General features: G+C 40.9%; 1 protein-coding gene across 2 annotated transcripts in view; it reads right to left on the reverse strand.

Moving 5' to 3' along the window:
- Positions 1-19,384, reverse strand: part of LOC137256254 (pre-mRNA-processing factor 40 homolog A-like) — a 40,958-nt gene extending 21,574 nt beyond the window's left edge. For both annotated transcript variants that reach the window (XM_067793986.1, XM_067793984.1), the window contains exons 1-14: positions 19,312-19,384; positions 17,758-17,811; positions 16,858-16,951; positions 13,048-13,137; positions 7,810-7,874; positions 7,328-7,435; positions 6,555-6,675; positions 6,224-6,248; positions 5,860-6,042; positions 5,480-5,582; positions 4,793-4,930; positions 3,407-3,498; positions 3,080-3,188; positions 2,363-2,513 (exon numbers count right to left, since the gene is read on the reverse strand). In XM_067793986.1, coding sequence (XP_067650087.1) covers positions 2,363-2,513; positions 3,080-3,188; positions 3,407-3,498; positions 4,793-4,930; positions 5,480-5,582; positions 5,860-6,042; positions 6,224-6,248; positions 6,555-6,675; positions 7,328-7,435; positions 7,810-7,874; positions 13,048-13,137; positions 16,858-16,951; positions 17,758-17,811; positions 19,312-19,317 — 1,339 coding nt within the window. In that variant the 5' untranslated portion in view covers positions 19,318-19,384. The remainder of the gene's footprint in view (positions 1-2,362; positions 2,514-3,079; positions 3,189-3,406; positions 3,499-4,792; positions 4,931-5,479; positions 5,583-5,859; positions 6,043-6,223; positions 6,249-6,554; positions 6,676-7,327; positions 7,436-7,809; positions 7,875-13,047; positions 13,138-16,857; positions 16,952-17,757; positions 17,812-19,311) is intronic.
- Positions 19,385-25,297: the final 5,913 nt, after the last annotated feature.

Below are 25,297 nucleotides of genomic sequence, written 5' to 3' on the forward strand. Positions count from 1 at the left end.
GATGTTTCACACTTGGCATGAAAGTGATTTGATGTATCTATGATGTGACATGGTAACTGCCTAGTTGGTTTTCCTTCACAGTTCTCTGCAAAGTCACTCCTCCTGGTAGGTAACATATTAATAATTCCCCATGTCACTCTTCCGAGTTGGTAATAACATAGTAATAACACCCCATGTCACTTTTCATGAGGGCAATATCACAGTAAGAACTCCCCATGTCACTCTTCATGTGGGTAATATCAAATAATCATTCCTCATGTCTCTTCATGTGGGCAATATTAAATAATATCTCCCTGTGTCACTCTTCATGAGGGTAATATATAAGATAACTTCCCATACCACTCTTCATTAGGGTGATATATAAGATAACTTCCCATACCACTCTTCATGTGGGTAATATCAAATAATAACTCCCCATGTCACTCTTCATGTGGGTAGTATCATAGTAATAACTCCCCATGTCACTCTTCATGTGGGTAGTATCATAGTAATTACTTCCCATGTCACACTTCATGTGGGTAGTATCTTAGTAATAACTCCCCATGTCACTCTTCATGTGGGTAGTATCATAGTAATAACTCCCCATGTCACTCTTCATGTGGGTAGTATCATAGTAATTACTTCCCATGTCACACTTCATGTGGGTAGTATCATAGTAATAACTCCCCATGTCACTCTTCATGTGGGTAGTATCATAGTAATAACTCCCCATGTCACTCTTCATGTGGGTAGTATCATAGTAATTACTTCCCATGTCACACTTCGTGTGGGTAGTATCTTAGTAATAACTCCCCATGTCACTCTCCATGTGGGTAGTATCATAGTAATAACTCCCCATGTCACTCTTCATGTGGGTAATATCAAATAATAACTCTCCATGTCACTCTGTATGTGGGTGATATCATATAACTTCAGATGTCACTCTTCATATGGGTAATATCATATAACTACCCCCCTCACTTTTCATGTGGGTAATACGACAATACTCCATGTAGGTAATACCTTATAATAAGTCCCATGTCATGTGGGTAGTATCATAGTAATAACTCCCCATGTCACACTTCATGTGGGTAGTATCATAGTAATAACTCCCCATGTCACACTTCATGTGGATAATATCAATAACTCCCCATGTCACACTTCATGTGGGTAGTATCATAGTAATAACTCTCCATGTCACTCTTCATGTGGGTAATATCAAATAATAACTCCCCATGTCACTCTTCACGTGGGAAGTATCATACAATAACTCCCCATTTCATGTCTACAGGTGAGTAATATCATGTGGTAGAGTTAAGGAATAATCCTATAAGAGACACATCTATCCAAAACTTTACCAATATCTTTTTAATATAACACTGTTAGCCCAATGCCTCTAAATGTAGTTGAAGTTGACACTAAACAATGTGTTCTAATATTGTCCATCTGTCATTTTACAGAACTTGCAGGAACTGCTGTATGGGTAAAGGGAGGTAATGCTATAGTAACAGAGGGTATTCACATGACAGTGTGTGAAGAAGGTTATGCAAGCAAACTCAATTGACTTTGTTCTCTGTATTACAAACTTAAGAAGACATATCAAATCTCATTCTGCCATTCCAAAATACCTATTTTTCCTCTTTACTAACTGGAATTGGTGATCAAAGAAAACATTACTCATGAAATCTGTGGGTTTAAACAGTAACTACTGCCCTACCTTATGGATTACATTAGAAAAGTAACATGAAATCAGTTTAGGAGCCAAACGCTAGGAAGGTTTCTGTGTTTCGGTTTCTGTTCAATATCCACTACAGCATGGAAGCAGTCGGTAGGGACAGTGTAGTCAATCTTTCAATCATGTTCACTTACAACAACTGTAAACCAACAAAGCAGTACACATGAAAGCCTGTCTTTAAAACAAACCCCGATCCCATATTCCATTCCTTTTAACACCTTACAGACCACAACTTTCAACCCAAGCTGCCAACGATTTTACAGATTCTACATCAATGTTAATGATAGATATTATTACATGAGTAAGTGTGTCATACACCAAATATGTAATGAGTTTCCCTCGGGCAGTACATACTTTTTCACGAGTTTCATAGAAGTCAACATACTTGCTCATTTGCGATAATTTCTTTATTATCAATTTCATGCATTTGTGCAGTAAACCACAGTAAGCAAATGTGACTGAAGTCTTCACTGACGTCACGTTCACTTGGTTTGACTTCACAGACGATGAAACACAGAAACAAAGGTTGCTAGGCAAAAGTGATATGTGTACATGATATACATGATATACATGATATACATGATATACATGATATACATGATACTGGATATGATTTACTGTATCGGTAATAAGACTGCTGGAACTCACTTTGTAGATCTGGGTCCTCCGTGAAGCGGGGATTATCAAGCAGCATGGCCTGAGCTTCTGACCATGTAGTGCAGTATGTCAGACTCGGCATGCTGTCAAGGATTTCATTGAATAGTTTAGTGTTGCGTTTTCGGAGTGTCTTGGCTTCCTCCTGAAGTATGAAGGAGGAATGACAGGATACAGATGTTCACAGTGAGTGTCACAACTAGAGTGTTTGGACTGTGGAATATCCATGCAAGTGAGTTGAGAACTGATACCACCTATGCTTCATAGAAAACTTACTACATCAAATTAAGGGCTTTGTTCAGACCTATACAGGACAATGATCAAGAACATTTTAGGTAATAGTAAGTCACACATTTACCTTCAATACATTAATGACATGAGCGAGTATGGTTTAACGCTGCTTTTAGCAATATTCCAGCAATATCACAGCATGGCACACCAGAAATGGGCTTCACACAGTGTACCCATGTGGGGAATCAACCCGGGGTCTACAGCTTGACAAGTTATTGCTTTAACCATTAGGCTACCCCACCACCCCAGATTAATGGAAACAAGCACAGACTTCATTCATTTCTTGGAAATGATCACAACAAAAGTGAACATCTTAGGTCCATGTTAAGCATGGGAGCAATGACTGTCTCAGCTATACCATTGGTTTGATGAACAGGTCTCTGGTGCTAACCCTCCAGCTGTCTAGACAGAGTGACCTACCTTTTCCCGCTTAGCAAGTAGATGCACCACATCATCAAAGAGATCCCGGCGGTCTCGCTCGTTGACAGCTCGCCACACCTCCAGGTCCCCAAACATATTGTCAGCCTTCCTGTAGTAACCACCAGTACCATCATTACAACAGATCGAACAAACTGGCCAAAATTACATACCAGCAATTTCAATGAGACAGTATTTAATTTTTAACTGAGGTTTCCAGTCTGAGACTGAGTGATCTAAGCAGAGTTAGATTTACTACAGCTGTATCAGATTAGGTGCAATCCAAGCAGGACAAAACAATCACTGATCATAATGTGTGTTGTAGCCTACCAGTATTTCACTGTAGAGTTCATCTTCTCATTGTTACAGAGGAAATGTTCCAAGTCTTCCTTGGCCTGTTTGGCCCGGAGTCGCTGCTCATCCTGCAAACAGAACAACACTCAGTAACTGAGTATGATAAATTAAGAATATGTACAAACCTACTACATACTGCTGAATTAACAACAAAAATAGAAAGAGTAAGGGAAAATGTTGAGTTTGATTAAAGAACAAGACATGACCATCAATATCCCTTGCCAGTATTCTGTTAATTATTGTTTCCTGTTTTTCTCCAACACAACATTCATGTCCCGAAAACACACACCACATCTGATTTGGTTTCCCTGTCTATAACACTCGGTGAGAAAGTCTGTCCCTATTGGAGACATTGTGCACTACATCAAGAAACAAGGGCCATAACACTGTAAGAAGTTGTAACACGGTTTCCGTTTTTAAACTCCATCAAGACATTCATACAAACCAAACTGTTTTTGTGTCTATAACAGTTTTTGAGAAAGTCTGTCCTCATCAACTTTGACGGATGGATAGAGCTCAAGCTAGTAGTATCCCCCAATCACTTTGTGGCATGGCATAATAATGTGTTTCATAATTTTTCTAAGAACTATTGGGAAATCAATTTCAAGGAGTATCTAAGGAAATCTTTACTATGCTATGATACATTACTGTATGTACAAACCCTTCATGGGAGGTTACGTTATATGAATCCTGAGCGACTCTGACCACCCACTCAAATGAATTAAATCTTGAGCCAGTCAGATGACAGCTCCAATAAGTGATTCTTTCATTACGACACAGGTTCAGAAATTTCAGGTGAAGCAAAAGTACAACATTGCCACATAACACAACCACATGTCTTACAGTTTTCCATTCATGATGCAGATGACATAAACACCACTCAGTGGAAGTTGCGGTGGCTGAGCGGGCTAGGCAGCTGACTTTGTGTGCTGGCGATTAGGTGCCTGACTCTGAGGGTGCGGGTTTGAAGCCCGGATGGGACTTAACCAAAAAAGTACTAGAATTTGTACTTTACTGAGAAAGTGAAATCCCAAATATGACATATGTAACACTGACAACAATGGTAACATAGTGTCTTATCTGGCACACTGTTCCTTGACATGAAGGGTCTGGTGGAGTAGCTTAGTGGTTAAAAGATTTGTTCATCAGGCTGAAGACTCGAGCTTGATTCCCCACACGGGTACTATGTGTGAGGCCTGTTTATGGTGTCCCCTGCCATGGCAGTGATGGAATATTGCTAAAAGCTGGGTGAAAACTCACACACTCACTCACATGATATGAAGGTGAAAACATGTCTCAGTAATACTGAAATAGCATCCTGGATGTAACTACAGTTTAAATGCAGTACAGCTGTATTCATACCTTCTCCTCTTTGGCCCTCTGTGTCTTGTATTCATTGAATGCTTGTTTTTTCTCATTCAGATGTTTGAGCGCTCCATAGCGTGGGTCATTGATGATCAGTTTCATGGCTTGTTCCCACGAACAGTTGGATGGTACCTCCTGTAACACAGATGTAATATGTATACCTGCATCACATTGCCTGTAACACAGGTGCACACATGAATACCTGTGTTGTACTGTCTGTACCACACGTGTAACACATGTATACCTGTGTCATATTGCCTGTAACACAGGTGTAACATATGTACACTTGCATCATACTGCCTGTAACACAGGTGCAACATACATACACCTGCATCATACTGCCTGTAACACAGGTGCAACATACATTCACCTGCATCATACTGCTTGTAACACAGGTGCAACATACATACACCTGCATCATACTGCATGTAACACAGGTGCAACATATGTACACCTGCATCATACTGCCTGTAACACAGGTGCAAAACATGTATACCTTCATTATACTGCCTGTAAGTGTAACAATGTATGAACTTAATGCAAGCAATAGTTACAGTGTGATTACTTTTACACCTTTTACACCATGGCAAAGGCCAAGGAACAAAGCTCTCATTTGCTCATCTCTCATCATTTAAAACAAGCAAGTAGCTCACAAGGTAACTAAATAAGTACATAAACTGTTACCTTCTCCTTCAGTAGAGCCTTAAATGCCTCAACAGCCTCCTTCTTGTTTTTGAAAACCAATGGGACTTCTTTCTTGGGCTGCTTTATCTCTTCCACATCCGAGCTGCAGAAGGAAAGGCTCGAGATTAGTCTCTAGTGTTACACTATCAACATTTATTCATAACAACATCACACACAAAAGTGTTGCTTGTCATTGACATACTTCTGTGGTTGTGGGCAAACAAGCATCCCAACGTGCCAGGTCCAGTACATCTGCATAATTAGAGACCATGGTCCTTTCACCATGCCAAACTGTTTACATGCTTAGAATGCATGTTTACTGATTACTTGTCTGGAAACAAGGGTAATATTTGAACAGCTCCACCTCACTCTGTACCTACCCACTGTCTGAGTCCTCTGGCTTGACTTCCTTGGCTGGGGGTGCTCCCCCCGGGGCTGCTGGAGGCAGCTCTATGGAGGCTAGGGTGGCCTGCATGGCCTGTTGGATGGCTGAGGATGGTGTGGATGACTGTTTCAGCAGAGACTGGGGCATCGGGGCAGACACTGCAGGCGCCAGTTCCTTCCTACATCCCAACCAGACGCAAAGTAATTTGACAAGGATTTTATCTAAACTATTTTATGCCATGATATCATTATATACATCACAGACATGTCTAGCTGGTCTATACTTATGATGAATACATTTCACTCTTGAGTTAATTTTAGTCAATCTGAACACACCATTCAATCCTGCCGAAAACTCACCTGGCTTTCTGGTCTGCTAGCTTTTCTGAAATCATAACATTACAAAGCTGTTAATGTCATAATATGGAATTCTCAAGGGTAAAGAGAAAAACAGTATGTCCTTATGTCTGAATAAAATCATACTTTCATTAGTTTTCAATCAGTTCTGAAAATATTTCTGCTGTGTACTCAGCTAATGGCCTTTGCTTAAAGCTTTAACTTTTGTTCGAAACACTATCACAGAACTGAGGAAATGGGAAGCAGTGCTAACTACTGTTCATCCTGGATGTCAGTCATTTTCCTCTAGTGTGTGAGACTTTCCATTTTACCTAGGTTACACATCAAGTCTTACTTTCCAATTCCTCCAGGTCCTTTGGCTTGGTCCACTTGCTCTCCTTTGTCTGAGAGTTATGGTAGTACACCTTGCCATTGTCCGACTTGTACTCCTTCCACGGACACTGTGACAACAACCGCTGCAACATAAACACACCAGGAGCTATGACATGAGAGAAAGGAACATTGGACATCTCATGTATACATCCTTTATGGTGATCACGTCTTATTAGTTGTATTTTACCAGATTTAAACAAATATCACAAATTTTCATGAAATTAGGCATGAATAATTATTGTCTAATTGGCTGCAAAATGCTCAAACTATCAAAAAGATGTTTGTAAATGCAAATTATTACCCTGGTTAATCCTAGCAGCCTGTGAGGCATTAGAAGGTTAACAGTCATGACTTATCCCACTGGGTACCAATTCACAACTGGGTTAGCACAGACAATTTTGAACAGTCACTTGCCTAAGGTGAAACCACACATGCTTCGGTGTGCTCCAAGAGATACCTGATCTCTGTATCTACAACCTAAATATATTCTGGGGCATCCGTTCATCTGTACAAAGTGACAATACTGAGACGCCTGTCTTGACCCAGGCCCAAAAACAGTTAGGTGCTAAATTATATCTACATGATGAATTCAACCAGCACTGAATCTAAAACCAGCTGGGAACATCTTCCTTACAAACTAAAATCCCACTATGTATCATTTGTGGCCATATCAGTACACAGGAAGGTACTGTATTGTTTTCCCACACACAGTCCTGTTATTGGTGTGAGTGTTACCTCTGTGTCAGACTTCAGGTCGTCTGGCTTCTCCCAGCTGGACTGCTTGGTGACATTGTTGTAGTAGTACGTCCTTCCATCAGGAGCTTTGTGTTCTGTCCACACACTCTGATAAAACAAGAGCAGTCTATGCTACTCACCACAATACTAGTTTCAATGTATACATGAGAGAAGGTCTTCAAATATGTCAGGTTTTTATTTTACCTATAGCACACACACTCAACATTCTGACTTAAACAATGCTGCCTATAGCCTTATGATTGAGCCCTTGGCAAAATAATAGAAATGATATAACTGCATGGCTTTGATATATTCTGTTTTTGGAACACTCTCATTCCAAGTAAAAATGCTCACATAAAACTGTTTGTAGATATTCGATTCTAGAGACAATGAGGAACTATTCGAATTGAACAGATATGGTTTGATTCACGAACTATGTAATGTGACGTTACTGTTCCTTTTCACCTGAAAGAGTGACTTACCTTGTCTCCACTGTCCCCTGCAGTAGTTGATGATGCAGATATGACTGGTGAAGATGTGGAAGTGCCTGCTCAATACACAAAACACTCATAGTACACCACATCATTCAAACATGTAAACAAGAAAGTCTAGGCTCTGTTTGGTTGTTGGGTTCCACACAATGGAGTCCTCATCAATGCTGGAAACACGATCCTATTGGAAGAAGTGTGTCTATGCTAGTTTAGGAAATAATTCTCGCCTGAATAGAAAATGCTGTAGCACACATTAGAACTCTCTGTGACTGAAACTGTAGAACATGTTCAACAATCTGAAATAATTTAATGAGTAACATCACAGGTTCTTAGTTCCAGAGGAAGGGGTAAATGGTGTTATATGGACAATTCACAACAACAATCTTATTAGGAAAATGTAATTTTCTGATTAAAATTGATATTTTAAACTTATCTCGACTCATGCTTATTATGCTTGTCTTCTCCTATTCGAGCATAGTGGAACACTTGAAGCCCTTGAAGTTCCCTTCATTGAAGGGAATCATTAGTAGCCCATGAGTAGCCTCCCTTTAGCCTGTACACTGGTGCGCAAATCGGTCACATGACCGGCCATGTTTGTCACAACTCTCTCTGAATCAAACAACTGAACACTCTACTTCAGAGTAAAATCCAGAATGCTATAAGAGGTAAGGATCTGAGGGCTGACCTCATGAGTCAGTATAAGTATAAAATATCAATTTTAATCAGAAATTACATATTTTTCCTTTTCCTGACTCATGCTTATTATGCTTGACAGAAATGTTTGACAGAATCCAAAGGAATTGGTGGTGGGTCAGGCCACTTCCTGAATTCTCCGGTTGTCTTTGTTTTACGTCCTATAACAGTCCCATTGGAATTTGAAAACGGCACTGTAGACTTGCAAACTTTCAATTTTCATTCTGTATCTTGGGGGGACCACACTTGACAAACTTGTCAATGAAACTGTCTTGTGACTTCATTGTTTGCTGCATGCATCAAGTGGAGATGCAATCCCTTCTTCACTTATTGCAAACAAGCATAGCATACAAGTACAGGGATACAATCACTCATGCTAGTCTCTTCTGAGACGGTGCATGAACTCTCAACCATTCTATTCCGCAGAGTGTTTGACATTGGCAAGTCATGTGATACAAAGGGTGAGATTTTTCTCGCCACCTTTGACGAACCATTAGTATTTGTGCTACAATTAGGGGACCGAATTAATGAATGCCAGTGATGTCTTCAGTGGCAATATCTCAGGAGTCGTTTTTGGCAAAAAAACTTGTATTGGATTATCAAAAGCAGCCCTTCATAACTGTTGCTATCGAGCAGTTTCCATGTACAGCAAAGTGTGGATGGTAGGGCTCTTACTTCATATGGATTGGAGGCTTGTGGCGGCACAAGGCCTGCTGCTTTGTATGCTCGAAGTATAATGGTTCTCATCCAGACTGATATAGTATTCCTTGAAACTTTTGTAGGCATCTCAGTTGATAAGGAAATAAACAGGCGCTTGAATTTCTGTCTTCTTGTCTTTGTCCGTTGGAGGTAGATTTTCAATGCTCTGATGGGGCACAAGGATAGTCTCTTGTGTCACTTGGACCGAGTACTGTAGACAGCGCTGGGATGTGAAATTGTCTGTCACTAGTGTTAGGCTATAAAATCTCATATGAGTCCAAGGTGTACACTGTCACGATGATCCGTTTTCTCAAGCAAAGTCTAGAGCATGTATCTTCGACATCCGGACAGATGTTGCTAGGGCAAGTAAAAACAGCATTTCAGGTGCATGGATGTCCCATCTAGTGGCTCTGAAGCATTGCTTGTAAAATGTTGTAGTGCTACTGTGAGATCCCATGTGGGAGCCTTGAAATTCTTTTGCTGATCTTCCAATTTGAATGAACATAGTATCGCTGGTAGTTCTGGTCTTTTAGGCAACTTTATGCCAGTTTTCATAGTGACAACTGTTCTATGCGCCACTAAGTAAGTCGATAACACACAGCCTTTTAAATGTCTTGTGTTATTATAAAGGACACAAGGAGTCAGCCACTTGAGGATGATATGCTTTACTTGTAGTAAAGCCCTTACCACTTTGCATATAGCTTGAATCTCTTTCACTTATCATAGAGTGATCGAGGAGATGTCTGATAGGGACAAAACTTTATGGATGAGCAACTTCTTTATTCGGGTGGAGCAATGTTTTGATACAGCTTCTTGTATCGTTGTCAAGCAAGTAAAAGGCAGATAAGACAAGATGGTACATATACACATACAGTAAATAATCAACAAAAACAACAGGAACTAACTGAGCAGCACAGCATTAACATGTGGAAGCCATAACAATAGACTGCATACAGAGGCCAATAGGGATGTGCAAGGCAGGAGAGTATGGATATGTTTATACAAGTTCTTAGTGTGGTCGAAAGGTAGTATGTAAGTACAGGAGCAATGTCATGACAAGGGATTACATGTAGAGGTCAGTGACAATAGGTGGCATACGTCTGTTAGTTCACTGATTGGGCGGAATATCCTCATTTAACAAGCTTAATACAGTCCATATGTGTAGCTGGAATGATAACGGATTTCCGTGAGCTTACTTGATGTGTGGACGAATTAGCAGATTCGGCCATTCTGGCAGTTCTAAGGCAGGATTTCTGAGGTCTTGTAGGAGGTCGGGAAAACCACACCCTCGCTGGCCAGTAGGGCGTGACCACTGTCAGTTGTAGTCGCTTTGTATGCTTGATTTTCTGTAATACTTGAGCCTGTAGTACTGGAGGCAGAAACATGTATGTGTTCAGTCCCTCCCATGGTACGCTGAGAGTGTCTGTAGCCCAGACTTGTGGATCTGATATTGGAGACGCAAATATCTCTAACAGTTTGTTGAACTTGGTTGCAAACAAGTCTGTTATCAGGGATCCTAATGTCTCTATTATGAGCCTCTGGATGGTTTACATCTGTAGATGACTTCCTGATATGTGAACTGTGACCGGGTTCTGTTAGTTACTTAGTAGCTGCAATCTTGCAAAGTTGACACCATTTTCATTATGCAGGATAACTTCATCTATTCTGTCTGCCATGTACAAGATTCAGACCAGTCTTTTGCAAGTGGGGAACGATGCAGAAAAAGTCAGTGTGATCCTCCTGTCAGTGTGTATCCCTGGCACGCCTGTCATTCATGAGTGTTCTCACACATGCATGCGTGAATCAGCATCCGATGAAGAAGACAAACGATAATGGTGTCTCTAACGAGGTATGCAGACAGTGAATGCATGCAGCTGTAGATCCATGAGTGCCAGCACTTGGAAGTTGATGGAAGGAGCCTTATCTTGACTGCGACGGGATGATACAGGCAATGGCGATGATTCCTGTGAACGGGAGCACGCATACAATACCTCCTCTTCATCCGATGGACCTACTGCAGCCAGTGAACTGTCATGTAGGGCGACTGTAGTTGTAGCTGCTGACTGGCATTTCCATTCCCCTTCAAAACAGCAATCCATCAGATTCAACATATGAGTGGTGAACTGTTGCATGAAGAGGCCGGAGTCCAGGTACTGTGGTGCATGCAGCAGTGATCGATTCCCAGAAGCATCTGACATGTTGACTGTAGACGTTGTAGATGTCTGCATAGAAGCAGACTCTCTGAAGGTTGCAGCGTTGTTGTTGATGTAGTTAATGACAGTCTAGTAGATGCTGAATGTTGATCAGGAGTGCTGACGATCTGCACCTCAGGCAGTAGTAATGGAGCTTCATCGTAGATGTGACGTTCGTCCCGAGGGACGATCTCATCGCTGAAGGACTTCGTAGTAGCCTTAGAGTGTACTTTCAGAGCTGATCTAGTAGTTGAAGACTTAGTCCTAGCTGTTGACGATGACGTCAACTTCTTAGGTTGAGATGATCCTGATTCTGACGACGTTCTCTTCCACAACCTAGATGACTTCTCGCTGTTATCTGAACTATGCCCTGGAGGGGTATGTCTGGCTAATCACTAAAATCATGAATGTCAGCTGTGATTAACACACAGTTACTAGACACAGAATCAAACGATTTATTAGACATGACTTGACACAGCCTACATTGTTTGTCTTTAGCACGCCTTTGCACAATATATAAATACAATGCAAATTCTGAATAAGAAATATTCTTACAAAGTTCACAGTGAACAGTGGAAGAACAAACAGGTTTGCATGAAGGACATTATATATGTGCATCAACCGCTGACAGCCATAACTTACACTGAGAACATAATTAGACCAAGTCTAAGTTTAAGAACACGTCCAAAACACATGAAAATTTATGTATTTCAACAATAATTTTACATCATGACAATAATAATTACAAACTAAAAACCAAATATGACACAATTTAGTTTACAGGACCAATATATAAGCAAAAAGTTATTGCCGTATTGGGACTCAAAATACCTCAAACCGTCCTCATCGTGGGATGAAGAACAGGGTGACAATCATGGCTGGTCATGTGACCATATTGGCAACAAAGGGAGGCTTTCACTTTCAGAGGGTGAGTGTATTGTATGTCCGCTTCAATTAGAAGGGAACTTTAAGGGATTTCAAGTGTTCCACTATCTTCGCATAGAGGGAGGTTATAAGCATAGAAAGCATGAGTCAGGATAATGAAAAATTAGTAAGTTTATGTTATGACAGAATCAGTCAGATCACACACTGTAATAATCTAAACTATTTCCATCTCTTTCAGCAGAGTGCAGTTTGCCTTGTTTTGGTCCTAACAAACCCAGAAACTTAGTCACGATAACAGGTTCCAACCTACAATTATAGGCGCCTGGCCTGCCAAGGGATACAACTCCGCAATACAAATTGTGGTGCTTTAGTCTATACATGGACCATTCAGTCTTATTCAGGGGTTCAAAAATATCTTGAAAAGCCACTTGGCACAGGGCACAATGTGTGATGTTAATGTTCACTGGACTATTTATCGAAGAGTGATAATTTCACATTTTCACTACCTCTACTTTATAATTATTGTGAACTTTAATAGCTACATTGTGAGCATTTATGAAATTAAATCCAAGATTATTTGCAGTTTCAAACCATAAAAGGAAATTATCTAGTAGTCCACAAAAAAGTAAGATGCCATTATTTGACTGCCCAAAATGAAAACTGACTTGTCTCAGGCGTCAGGCGATGGAATTTTTGAACCCCTGTTATTTGGCATTAACTTGTTAACATGTCCTAGACAACAATTTACCCAAACACTTACCTCCAGGGAATATGGGTGGGGGCATCCCCATCGGAGGCGGCATGCCAGGGGGGAAACCAGGAGGGGGCAGGCTGGGGGGCCCACTGTAGCCTGGTAACATAAACATAGCAGTGATAAAAACATGGCCGTGCTTTGTACTGTGGATTGAACGAGAGTGAATTTAGTTTTGTTTTATGCCACACTCTGCAATATTCCAGCTATATGATGGGGATTGAACAAGAACATATTTTGCATCTCTATATGGTTCATACAAGTTTCAATTACTGTTTTGTCACCTTGTTTTGCAAACTCACTGAACATGTGAGTTTGGTTTAATGCCACTTTGAACATTACTTACTAGAAAAGCCTACTAAATCAACATGTTGAATCTTAAGATTCAAACCCATGACCCACAGATCCAGGTATCTCCAAGAGACAAGAATCTGTGTTAGAAAGTCCAGGCCAACATGGCCGAGGCACCAACAATTTGACTTCTTCTTCTTTTACTAGCTTCATCAATCTAGACAAATAGCTTAGAAAGGCACAGAAGACACATGTCACTGATGTTGGCTGAAGACACTGATGCTTCGATCTAACTACTGACAAGACATGCACAGCATATGTTTCATCTAACTATTGACCACATGACAAAAATATCAAAAATGCTAAATGTTAACAGGGTTATTCTATTATCAGTACATGTAATTATCTGTACCCAGAAAGTGGATTTTCTGGTTGAAGTCCCAACCAAATCACAATAAATACTCTCAATCAGACTATAAAATTCCAAATTCATATTAAATGGGTTTTAATGCATCGTAACTGATATTACTCATTTCTGGCACGGACTTCCGAGTTCCTGATAGAAGGACAGTAAAGAAGAGTGTTTGATGAATAGTTTTGCATAACTGCAGTAAAATTGTTGAATGTGATGTTGAAATGCCTCTGCTATTGAAAATTCGAACAAACCTGCAGAGGTTGCAGATTCTTTGAATAGAGTCCTCCTTGGGGTACTTATAAGCATTTAAATGTTCTTTAAATTCTTGCGACAATTGTAACTATATTTTTTCAATAAAAATATGTACAAAACAAAAAACATCGTTTTTGTCTTGTGTGACCACCCCTACAGGGCCCCTGGCCCCGTGACAGCCAAGAGCAGGTAACTCTTCAGACTATAGCCTCCAGCAAAACACTTCTGTTCTGTAAGCAATACAGACAGAATGTGGGGAGGCAGGTGGCCGTACCCCAAGGAGGACTCTATTCAAAGAATCTGCAACCTCTACAGGTTTGTTCGATTCTTTTTCATAGAGATCCTCCTTGGGGTACTTATAAGCATAAGACAGACTCCTAAAGACTGATCTTAGGGAGAGGCATTCTGTCTGCTCATAAACCTGACATAAGATGATAACCTTTATTACAAACTGAAAGTAACAAGGAATTAAACTTATCTGGTCACGTGACCTTTTTGTGCCTTGCGGCGGGGGTGCGGACCAGGGCCAGGCTAGTACACGGTCTAACCCTACCATTCTACGAGAAAGCCGTAGGGTGCCTATAAAAAATTGGCTCCCCCCCTCTTTTTTTTTCAAAAAACGGGAGCCAGGACAGGCAACCGATATATTAAGTTCCATTCTCATGCACCGGCCAAGGTGCTAGGGAAGGACTCAGAGAGTCTAGACCGGTAAAGCAAAAATACCACCACCATAATAGAGCCCACCACCGGGATAAAAGATGGAAAGTATACAGCAAGACACCACCACCAGTCTACTTGTTGCAGCTACAATGTCAAATGATCGTTCATCAATTGTGAGGGTAGCTCAATCGGCTAGGGCACTCGTGCCATGCCCACTGGTGAGAACTTACTGGCCAAACCGAGCACGCTCGCTTGACAGTCTGTCTAACTGGTAATGACGGATGAACGTGCTCAGTTGGTTCCAAATAGCCGCAGAGCAGATCTCCTCAATGGGCAAGGCAGATACATATGCCTTAAACGTTGCCACAGCCCTGACCGAATGAGCTTTCAAACCCTCAGGGGGCGTACGACCTTTTGAGGTGTATCCCATACAAATGGCAGAGACAAGCCACCTAGATATGGTCTGCTTGTTCACTGGAAGGCCAGCCTTGCCGCCACCATAACAGCAGAACAATTGATCATTCTTCCTAATGTCTTTTGTTCGCTTGGTATAAGCCTTAAGGGTCTTACGGACATCTAAGACGTGAGCATGTCGAAAAGAGGTACCGGGCGGTGAAGGCTGCATGAAAGTAGGGAGGTCAATAGGCGCTGTTATGTGAAAGGTGCAATCTCTCTTAGGACGGTAAGTATCTGGCAATCGAATACTCACTCTGTCTTTGTGAAACCGCCACAAGAAAAGCAGTCTTCCATGTCAACAGCTGGAGGGACAGAGCCGACAGATTGTGAAAAAGAGGACAGGACAGCCAATCAAGAACGACTGGTAAGTCCCACGGGGGACTAATCTGCCGGACAGACGGACGGATTCTGTCTACGCCTGCAAGGAAGCGCTGAACTAGAGGGTGCTGCCCCAATAATGCACCATCGACAGGAATGTGGAAGGCAGAGATTGCAGTGGAGTTACCTCTAACTGTAGAAGCGGCCAGACCGGCTTCCAGTTCAGATTGTAAAAACTCCAACACAGATACTAGATCTGCAGAAAAGGGATCGAGAATCCCCCTGTCGACACACCCATCTATCCTCATATTGAACGTTCGTCGAATCCCTCTGTGAAGCCAGAATTGTGTCTGCAACTGGTGCAGGAATTCCTCTTGCATGGAGGCGACTCCGGACAGCGGCCAAGCCACCCACTGAATCCTGGGATTCGGGTGTGGCGCTCCGTTCTGGGATAGTAAGTACGGTCAAAAGGGTAATAGAACAGGAGGCTGAGCCAGAAACCTGAGAATTACCGGAAACCAGCTTTGAGCGGACCAAAGCGGTGCCAAAGGCACAAGTAGCCGAGCCATTCAACCAGGCACCTTAGACATACGTCGTGAAGGTCCTTGGCCAGGATAGAGGATTTGCATGTTGAGCAGGATTTAAACTGCAAAGCAACAAATAAGCCCTAGTGTTGTGTAATGTAACAATAAATGAAACAAAATACACATGGGCGCAAAGCTAAATAACTAAAACTACCCACGTAGTTAAGGTAAAAGCTAAGTGCCACTACACCATAATTTACGACAAATTTGTAGTAAATATGGAAATAATATGGAAACAGTATTAATAAAATACATGAAACAGTATAGCTGACAAACGCTTACTTTAAAAAGACCGCCCTAAAAACTTAAAAGTTTTGGCGGAAAAAAGGTTGCCTTCCACCATTATGCCAGCCACGTGGCTACCAACAGGGACAGCAAAAGTTACAACATTTTGACAAGTAAACTGTAAAAAATGATTCCTAAGGCGCCCATGCGTCTAATAAAGAAACCATACATACAGTTTGAGTCTCTGAGTTACTCATCTTAGTACTTGTCTTGTGTTTCTTAGAAGCAAGAATCTCTGAATCGCTGTAGCACGTCTCCACAGGGGGCGACAGAAAAGGAAGCGTTTTGCTGGAGGCTATAGTCTGAAGAGGTACCTGCTCTTGGCTGTCATGGGGCCAGGGGCCCTGTAGGGGTGGCCTCATGATGTTTTTTGTTTTGTACATATTTTTATTGAAAAAATATAGTTACAACTGTCGCAAGAATTTAAAGAACATTTAAATGCTTATAAGTACCCCAAGGAGGATCTCTATGAAAAAGAATTTTCACTTTTCACCAAAACAAAGTTGTGTATCTCCTCTAGATAATGTTGTGGTATCTGTTGCCAGTGCTACTCATTACCTGGTATTCCGGGAGGAGGTTGGTTCATGTCACCGTGACCTCCCATTCCAGGTGGGGGAATGAAACCTGGAGGCGGGGCATTCCCAGGAGGCATCTGTAAGAATCAACTACATGATGATTTTGTCATTTTGTGATCTCAACTTTCACATCCGTGTTACCATGTCAGTTTTAAGCATATAGAGTGAGTGATTGAAATGATGCCATTTTGTATCAATGCTGTAAAGCAAGTTTGAAAGATGGTATATTCATCATGTGTATTTATTAATACACAGGCATTCTTAGCTATTATGTAACATTATAGCTTACTTACCTTCAGAATTCAGCATCATAAAATCTGAAGGTAAGTAAGCTATAACCTTACAGGCATATCACAATACCCAATGATATAATTTGTGAACTTCCGTTGCAAAACACAAGAACTAGTTAATGAAATCCCTTTCTTAAATATATATTTTTATACTTTAGCTTGATTTATGGGGCCAAATTGAAAATGGCGATCAATCTCCATAAATTATTTTTCAGATTCGGTACTTTTCATGTTTAATATTTATGCACAACAATGAAGTTCATAAGTCTATTTTACTGTGATCCAAAAATAAAAAATAGCAAGTCCAAACACTATCTACCAAGGGAAATCATTGCGATAAATCAGCTAAGAGTTAATAATTTTTACTGGTTAATCAATACATACAAATTTAGGCTAAGAATGAATATTTTAGTTTGCATACAATTCATCCTTGTTTGCATTTACTTTGACAATTTTCCATGTTGACAAGTGGAGGATAAAGAGGATGATGGAGAATTGTCTTGGTACATTGAAGTTTTAATTGTTGAAGAACTTTAATCATTTAGAAACCTCAGGGTTCTCATAAACCTCTTTTGATTTCATATGTTTCTCACCCCAAATGGTGGTCTCATCATAGGGTTTGGGGGTCCTCCTTGATTAGAAGAGGCCTGAAAAACAAAATTGAGTGTGTATTCGCACCACACCATCTTCAACACATGAAACACCTTTTTACAGTAATGCTATTTCAGCCATTTCAAGAATTTCATCAACTTTTAGTGGGGAAAGAAAGCTCAAAAAGAGAGCTGTAAGTGTAGACTGTTATAAAATTTAGGTTGTAGGTTGTACTAGGCTCCTGAGATAAGATACTACCAATGGCCAGTAACATGGATACCTTCCAAACATGACATGGAATTGAATCAACAACCTGTCTGCTTTCTACCTTACACAAACATTCCATCTATTAGAACATGAACAAGATGTAGGCTGTCAAATACACCATGTGTACATAATCACAATTTGTAGTCCATCACTTACACTACAGTATGCCACAAAAGAGACCAACATTGCAGTGATGATGGGAAAACATTTAACATACTCAACAATATGATTATCACAATACAGACCATAGATGACATAAAATATGAAAATCTTAAAACTGGCCTCATCATCTAAACAGGGATAGAACAGGGATGTTTTTTCTGAATATATTTTTGACTGATTTGAGTGGTATGCTGTTTTCAAATTACACCTATAGCTACAATGAAAATGATTTGTCATGCTACAACATGTGCTAAACTGGCATGAGTGATTTGAAACTAATCAAATTTATTGAAAGAGTGACCAACCCACAGTGAACTCTTGTAAAGTAAAGTATACTCATCCCAACATTCTGCAACCATACAAAATGTGGTCCTGTTTCATCATGATAAAGAAAACTTAGACTGGTATTGGTATTACCTTTTTGTATACTGCAAACCGTTTTTCAAAGAATACATACTTTTTCTAAAAATATTTTCACAAAGAAGCAGTAAACTGTTTAAAACCTCATAACAGAAAGTATTCCTTCCCTTTTCTTCATATTACATTTGTCGCATTACTGTGCCCTGGATCCTTATCATGCAACGTGATTCAATCCTATATATTGTTATGTTCAATCCTATATATTTTTGTGGGAGTCCTGCACTTTACCGGAGCGCACTTTTTTCAGATAAATTAACACTCCCCAAAGATCGGAGTGGGTACCAAACCCTAACCCTGACAAAGAATGAAATTGAGATATCGTCACGCACGCTGCTGATTATTTGGCTGGTTTGCATAACGGTAAGAGTTCCTAACTCGGCACCCTTTACGATACTTGGGGTTAGGGTTTGGGGCTAGGATTTGGTACCTTCTCCGACCTTTAAGGAGCGCTAATTAATCTGAAAAGTGTGCGAGGTAAAGTGCTCCGTTCTTTGTATTATCTTTAAGTCAGTTTAAAACTGACTGGCTAATGAAACCGGTCAATCCACATGGCATTGTTCTAAAGTAGTAACCGGGCTATATCCTAAGGTTCCGACAATTAAAACATTGGAAAACATTTTCAAAAAAGTAACTGGCAGCATATAGCAATATCCTTTAAGACATCACTTCCAATTTCGCCGTAAAATGAACGCACAGGCCTTACTCACCGCCATGATGCCGGAAGTTCATAAGGGAGGCCACTCGTCCAACCGTTTCCGCGCCGGACTGCCGGAACCTCGGATTGTGACTGCCGAGCCTCCTCTCTCAAGGCTATCGTAGGAGTAACGACTGTCGTAGAGCAGTTTGTGTGCAGAGATGTGCTTTGGAATGCTCACGTGTGAAATAAAGATAATATACATGTTTGATGTTCCCACTTCGGGTTTGTGGTTCTTGCTAATTGCCGTTCTGACCTCATTCTGTTTGACTTGCAAACCGTTGGCAGTGGACTGATTGTCCATAATGTTTGGCAGTAAGTTACTCAGTACTGGTGGTCTGTCACTTTTGACCCATGATGTTTGTGGGTTGCTCAGCACTGATGGTCTATGTTGTTTGTAGGTTACTCAGCACTGATGGTCTATGTTGTGTGTGGGTTACTCAGCACTGATGACCCATGTTGTGTGTGGGCTACCCAGCACTGAGGGTCTATGTTGTTTGTGGGTTACTCAGCACTGATGGTCTATGTTTGTGGGTTACTTAGCACTGATGGTATATGTTTGTGGGTTTTTCAGCACTAATGGTCTTTGTTGTTTGTGGATTACTCAGCACTGATGGTGTATGTTGTTTGTGGGTTGCTCAGCACTGATGGTCTATGTTGTTTGTGGTTTACTCAGCACTGATGGTCTATGTTGTGTGTGGGTTACTCAGCACTGATGGTCTATGTTGTTTGTAGGTTGCTCAGCACCGATGGTCTATGTTGTTTGTGGGTTTCTCAGCACTAATGGTCTATGTTGTTTGTGGGTTACCTGGCACTGATGGTCTATGATGTTTGTAGGTTGCTCAGCACTGAGGGCCTATGTTGTTTGTGGGGTACTCAACACAGATGGTCTATGTTGTTAGTGGGTTTCTCAGCACTAATGGTCCATGTTGTTTGTGGGTTACTCAGCACTGAAAGTCTATGTTGTTTGTAGGTTACTCAGTATTGATGGTCTATATGTTGTTTGTGGGTTGCTCAAATCCAACAGCTTATGCTGTGTACCAGTAAGTTACTTAGTAGTGGTGGTCCATGTTGTTTGTTGATAACCCAGTACTAATGGTCAATGTTGTTTGTTAGTTACTCAGTACAGATGGTCTATGTTGTTTATGGGTTGCTCAGCACTGATGGTCCATGTCATTTGTGAGTTACTTAGCATTGATGGTCCATGTTGTTTTTGAGTTTCTCAGTACTGAAGGCCCATGTTTGTGGGTTGCTCAGTACTGATAGTCAATGTTGTTTGTTAGTTACGATCAGTGCTGATGGTCCATCTGATTTGTGAGTTACTCAGTACTGATGGTCCACGTTGTTTGTGGGTTACTCAGTACTGATGGTCAATGTTGTTTGTTAGTTACTCAGTACTGATGGTCCACGTTGTTTGTGAGTTACTCAGTACTGATGGTCCACGTTGTTTGTGGGTTACTCAGTACTGATGGTCCATGTTGTTTGTTGATAACCCTGTACTGATGGTCCATGTTGTTTGTTGATAACCCTGTACTGATGGTACATATCTGGGTTACTCAACACTGATGGTGCATGTTTTTTAGTTGCTCAGTACTGATAGTCAATGTTGTTTGTGTGTTTCTCAGTACTGATGGTCTATGTTGTGTGTTGGTTACTCAGTACTGATGGTCCACGTTGTTTGTGGGTTACTCAGCACTGATGGTCTCACCACACAAAACTGTATTGCCCAAATATATGTAAACAAAAGTGAAGGGTGATCAATCAGTGAATGTATAGTGTGCTACCAATAGACGGACAAACAGCAGCTGTCAGCCCAGTTTGAATTGAGTGCGCTTGGCAACTCACGTGACTTGGTCCTTTCAAATCGCCCGTTCTCTGCAGAGGGAAAGTCTTTTGTTAATCCCTTGTGAAGAAAATCGTTAAATATTAACCAGCTCTTTCCTGACTCGGAAGTTGTCTGAGTTTTCATGCTATGAACTGGATGACACTGAGTGAACACTAAAGATAGTGAGTGAACGCTCACCCAAGGCAAGATCTGTATCCAAGGTAGTGGATGACAGAGTGAACACTCACTCAAGATAATAGGGAAACAGGCTATAACTCAGAGCGTTAATCCTGTGTAGCAACACTGCTCCTTTGGGCTTGGGACCAAGTGGGAATAGGAAAAAATAGATTTGGAGCTAGGCGGGAATAGGGGAAATCTAATTTTGGGCTAGGCGAGAGCACACCCTATGAGGTCAATGCAAACCACAGGTGTCTTTGTGTGTATAGTGTGCTAGCATAAATAGACAGACATTACCCGTCAGCCCACTTTGAATTGAGCGCGCTTGACAACTCACGTGTTCCTGTCCTTTCAAATCCCCCGCGCTCGGCAGAACGAACGTCTTGAACCTGTTGATAACCATTTGTAAAGAATTATTCAGTCCTGTGCCGATTTGCACAGCTGAATCTGATGTTTATTTGATATTCCATGCTAGCATTTCCTTTAACATGTAACGTTATGACAAATAACGATTTGACTTTAACCGTCTCAACCAATATATGTATAAAGTTTTACTTTAAAGCGTGATATTTAAAAAATATGGTTTGAAACATAGCTATATCATTTAGAAAACTGATTAGTGCAACACCACGAAGGTAGATTTGTTGGGGAAGAGTTGGAAGCAATCTATCAGACGTCTTAGTGGCAAGCAACGTGTTTCATGTTTACAATCTTCACCCTTTATCACAGAGTGTACATAGTTTAGAAATTTCCACTTTGGGAAGATGCCCTTCCAACTCATCATTTCATATTGTGGTCAGCTCAAGGACAGAAAAGTTTTACTTCAACGCGATGAAAAAAAGCCCGCGAAATCGGAGTTCAAACGTTTCACTAAATTTCCCCCAGCGCTGGGGGAAAAAGTGGTTTCAACAACTATGCTGCGCTGCGCCCATAACGCATGCACAGTGAGGTTCGCGGAGCTTGAAAGAATATGCCCGCCAAGAGTATTAGGTCGTGAACACTAGTCGTAGCTTGGTTGTGTACATAAACGCGTAAATAATCCACTCGTTATATAATAAAAAAACCCAAAACATGTTGATTGTGATAAGCAGACTCTGTCACAGAGAAAACTCAATGTCTCGTTTAGTGACACCTATGTGTTTGCCTGCCTGTCTACTAATGACAATATGAAATGCACAACTTCAATCACTGACCACATGCAATTTGAAGCGTATCGTCAAATGAACGAGTGGCCAATGACGAGGCGTCGTTACACATGAAAGCACACCCATCGGCCCTGACTGGGTTCGGTATCGCGGCTGCTTCGTTTCGAGGAAGGTAAACCCAAGTACAAAATCTTGCACTTTTGATTTGCGACTACATTCTTCTAGTTTTGTTTATTTTCTTTTTCACAATCACCAGTGCATTTTATATATAATGAACAAGTGAAAACTGTGAACATGTGAACTTTAACCTTTCCTCAACCTCTCTCAACCAAAACTGCCTTCTGGCGACCCGTTATATACTACTGTTATCCGACTGATCATAACTGTACACATTTCATTATCTATGCTTTGAAAAAAGATGATTACATTGTACACATTGTACACATTGTACATGTATTAGTGATTCCAGGTGTAAATTACAGCTATAAATGTGTAAACCTGCATATACCTGGTATGACCTCTTTTTGAATCGGAATACAGATATTACCCCATACGGACGTTTTCTCAAAATTCAGTTACCCTGCGGAAAGTTGGTGTTTAAACGCTATATTATGCAAGGTTTTCACGTTAAATGTATCCAGTTTCACTTTTACTTCAGGACTTCAGTCAGAGTCTGATGTTTTAAAATCAAATGATTTGAAATACACATGGATAGAAGCATATCTACGTCACAGGGAGAGAGACAGCACCGAGTGTATGCAGGGGCCAGGAATCTGCTTACTGAAACAGTGTTGTCGTGCCCTGTTCAGATAGAGAACAGATTTTAGAAATGTAAGACTTACACCACTTAATTTCAAAATGCACAACCCATGTTAGCTCATATAAAATAAAGATAGAAATATAACAAAAGTGTACTCATATCAGTGTACATTTTGAAAATAACTAAATCCAGCTACAGTTGTAGATAGCACCACATCCAAGGCAACAGGAACACTTGTACTCTATGAGGGGTTCATGCCCGCCTAGCCCAAAACTGGCTGTAACTACTCTGTTGTACAAACAAACACATTGGGCTATGTGGGAATGGTTATAAGGTTTGGGGTCAGGGATTAGTCGTACTAAATAAACACAAACTTCTATACAGATTGATATGGTCTGTTTCAGATTCTCATGTGAACATACACTTTATAATTTATAAGTCGACATTTATTAAGTAGGAAGCAGCATCAGCAAACATGACATCAATTTCGCAACATTGGTATCTGGTCTTCAGAGTCTGGAGTTGAATCTGCAGATCTCGATACTTATTCTTCTTGTACTTCAGTCTACTGGTGACCTGGAAATGGATTATTGAAAATTTCATTCTTGGCGTGGTTTTGATGACATTGATAAACTTGTACAGGTTAGGATGGGGTGTCTTGATGGCGTTATTGGCGTTTGTGATTTTGAGTGAAGCTGTCTAAGTTGTCTGAGTTTTCATGCTATGAACTGGATGACACTGAGTGAACACTAAAGATAGTGAGTGAACGCTCACCCAAGGCAAGATCTGTATCCAAGGTAGTGGATGACAGAGTGAACACTCACTCAAGATAATAGGGAAACAGGCTATAACTCAGAGCGTTAATCCTGTGTAGCAACACTGCTCCTTTGGGCTTGGGACCAAGTGGGAATAGGAAAAAATAGATTTGGAGCTAGGCGGGAATAGGGGAAATCTAATTTTGGGCTAGGCGAGAGCACACCCTATGAGGTCAATGCAAACCACAGGTGTCTTTGTGTGTATAGTGTGCTAGCATAAATAGACAGACATTACCCGTCAGCCCACTTTGAATTGAGCGCGCTTGACAACTCACGTGTTCCTGTCCTTTCAAATCCCCCGCGCTCGGCAGAACGAACGTCTTGAACCTGTTGATAACCATTTGTAAAGAATTATTCAGTCCTGTGCCGATTTGCACAGCTGAATCTGATGTTTATTTGATATTCCATGCTAGCATTTCCTTTAACATGTAACGTTATGACAAATAACGATTTGACTTTAACCGTCTCAACCAATATATGTATAAAGTTTTACTTTAAAGCGTGATATTTAAAAAATATGGTTTGAAACATAGCTATATCATTTAGAAAACTGATTAGTGCAACACCACGAAGGTAGATTTGTTGGGGAAGAGTTGGAAGCAATCTATCAGACGTCTTAGTGGCAAGCAACGTGTTTCATGTTTACAATCTTCACCCTTTATCACAGAGTGTACATAGTTTAGAAATTTCCACTTTGGGAAGATGCCCTTCCAACTCATCATTTCATATTGTGGTCAGCTCAAGGACAGAAAAGTTTTACTTCAACGCGATGAAAAAAAGCCCGCGAAATCGGAGTTCAAACGTTTCACTAAATTTCCCCCAGCGCTGGGGGAAAAAGTGGTTTCAACAACTATGCTGCGCTGCGCCCATAACGCATGCACAGTGAGGTTCGCGGAGCTTGAAAGAATATGCCCGCCAAGAGTATTAGGTCGTGAACACTAGTCGTAGCTTGGTTGTGTACATAAACGCGTAAATAATCCACTCGTTATATAATAAAAAAACCCAAAACATGTTGATTGTGATAAGCAGACTCTGTCACAGAGAAAACTCAATGTCTCGTTTAGTGACACCTATGTGTTTGCCTGCCTGTCTACTAATGACAATATGAAATGCACAACTTCAATCACTGACCACATGCAATTTGAAGCGTATCGTCAAATGAACGAGTGGCCAATGACGAGGCGTCGTTACACATGAAAGCACACCCATCGGCCCTGACTGGGTTCGGTATCGCGGCTGCTTCGTTTCGAGGAAGGTAAACCCAAGTACAAAATCTT

The sequence above is a fragment of the Haliotis asinina genome, chromosome 11 (assembly GCF_037392515.1).
Source record: "Haliotis asinina isolate JCU_RB_2024 chromosome 11, JCU_Hal_asi_v2, whole genome shotgun sequence".
Taxonomy (NCBI): Eukaryota; Metazoa; Mollusca; class Gastropoda; order Lepetellida; family Haliotidae; genus Haliotis; species Haliotis asinina.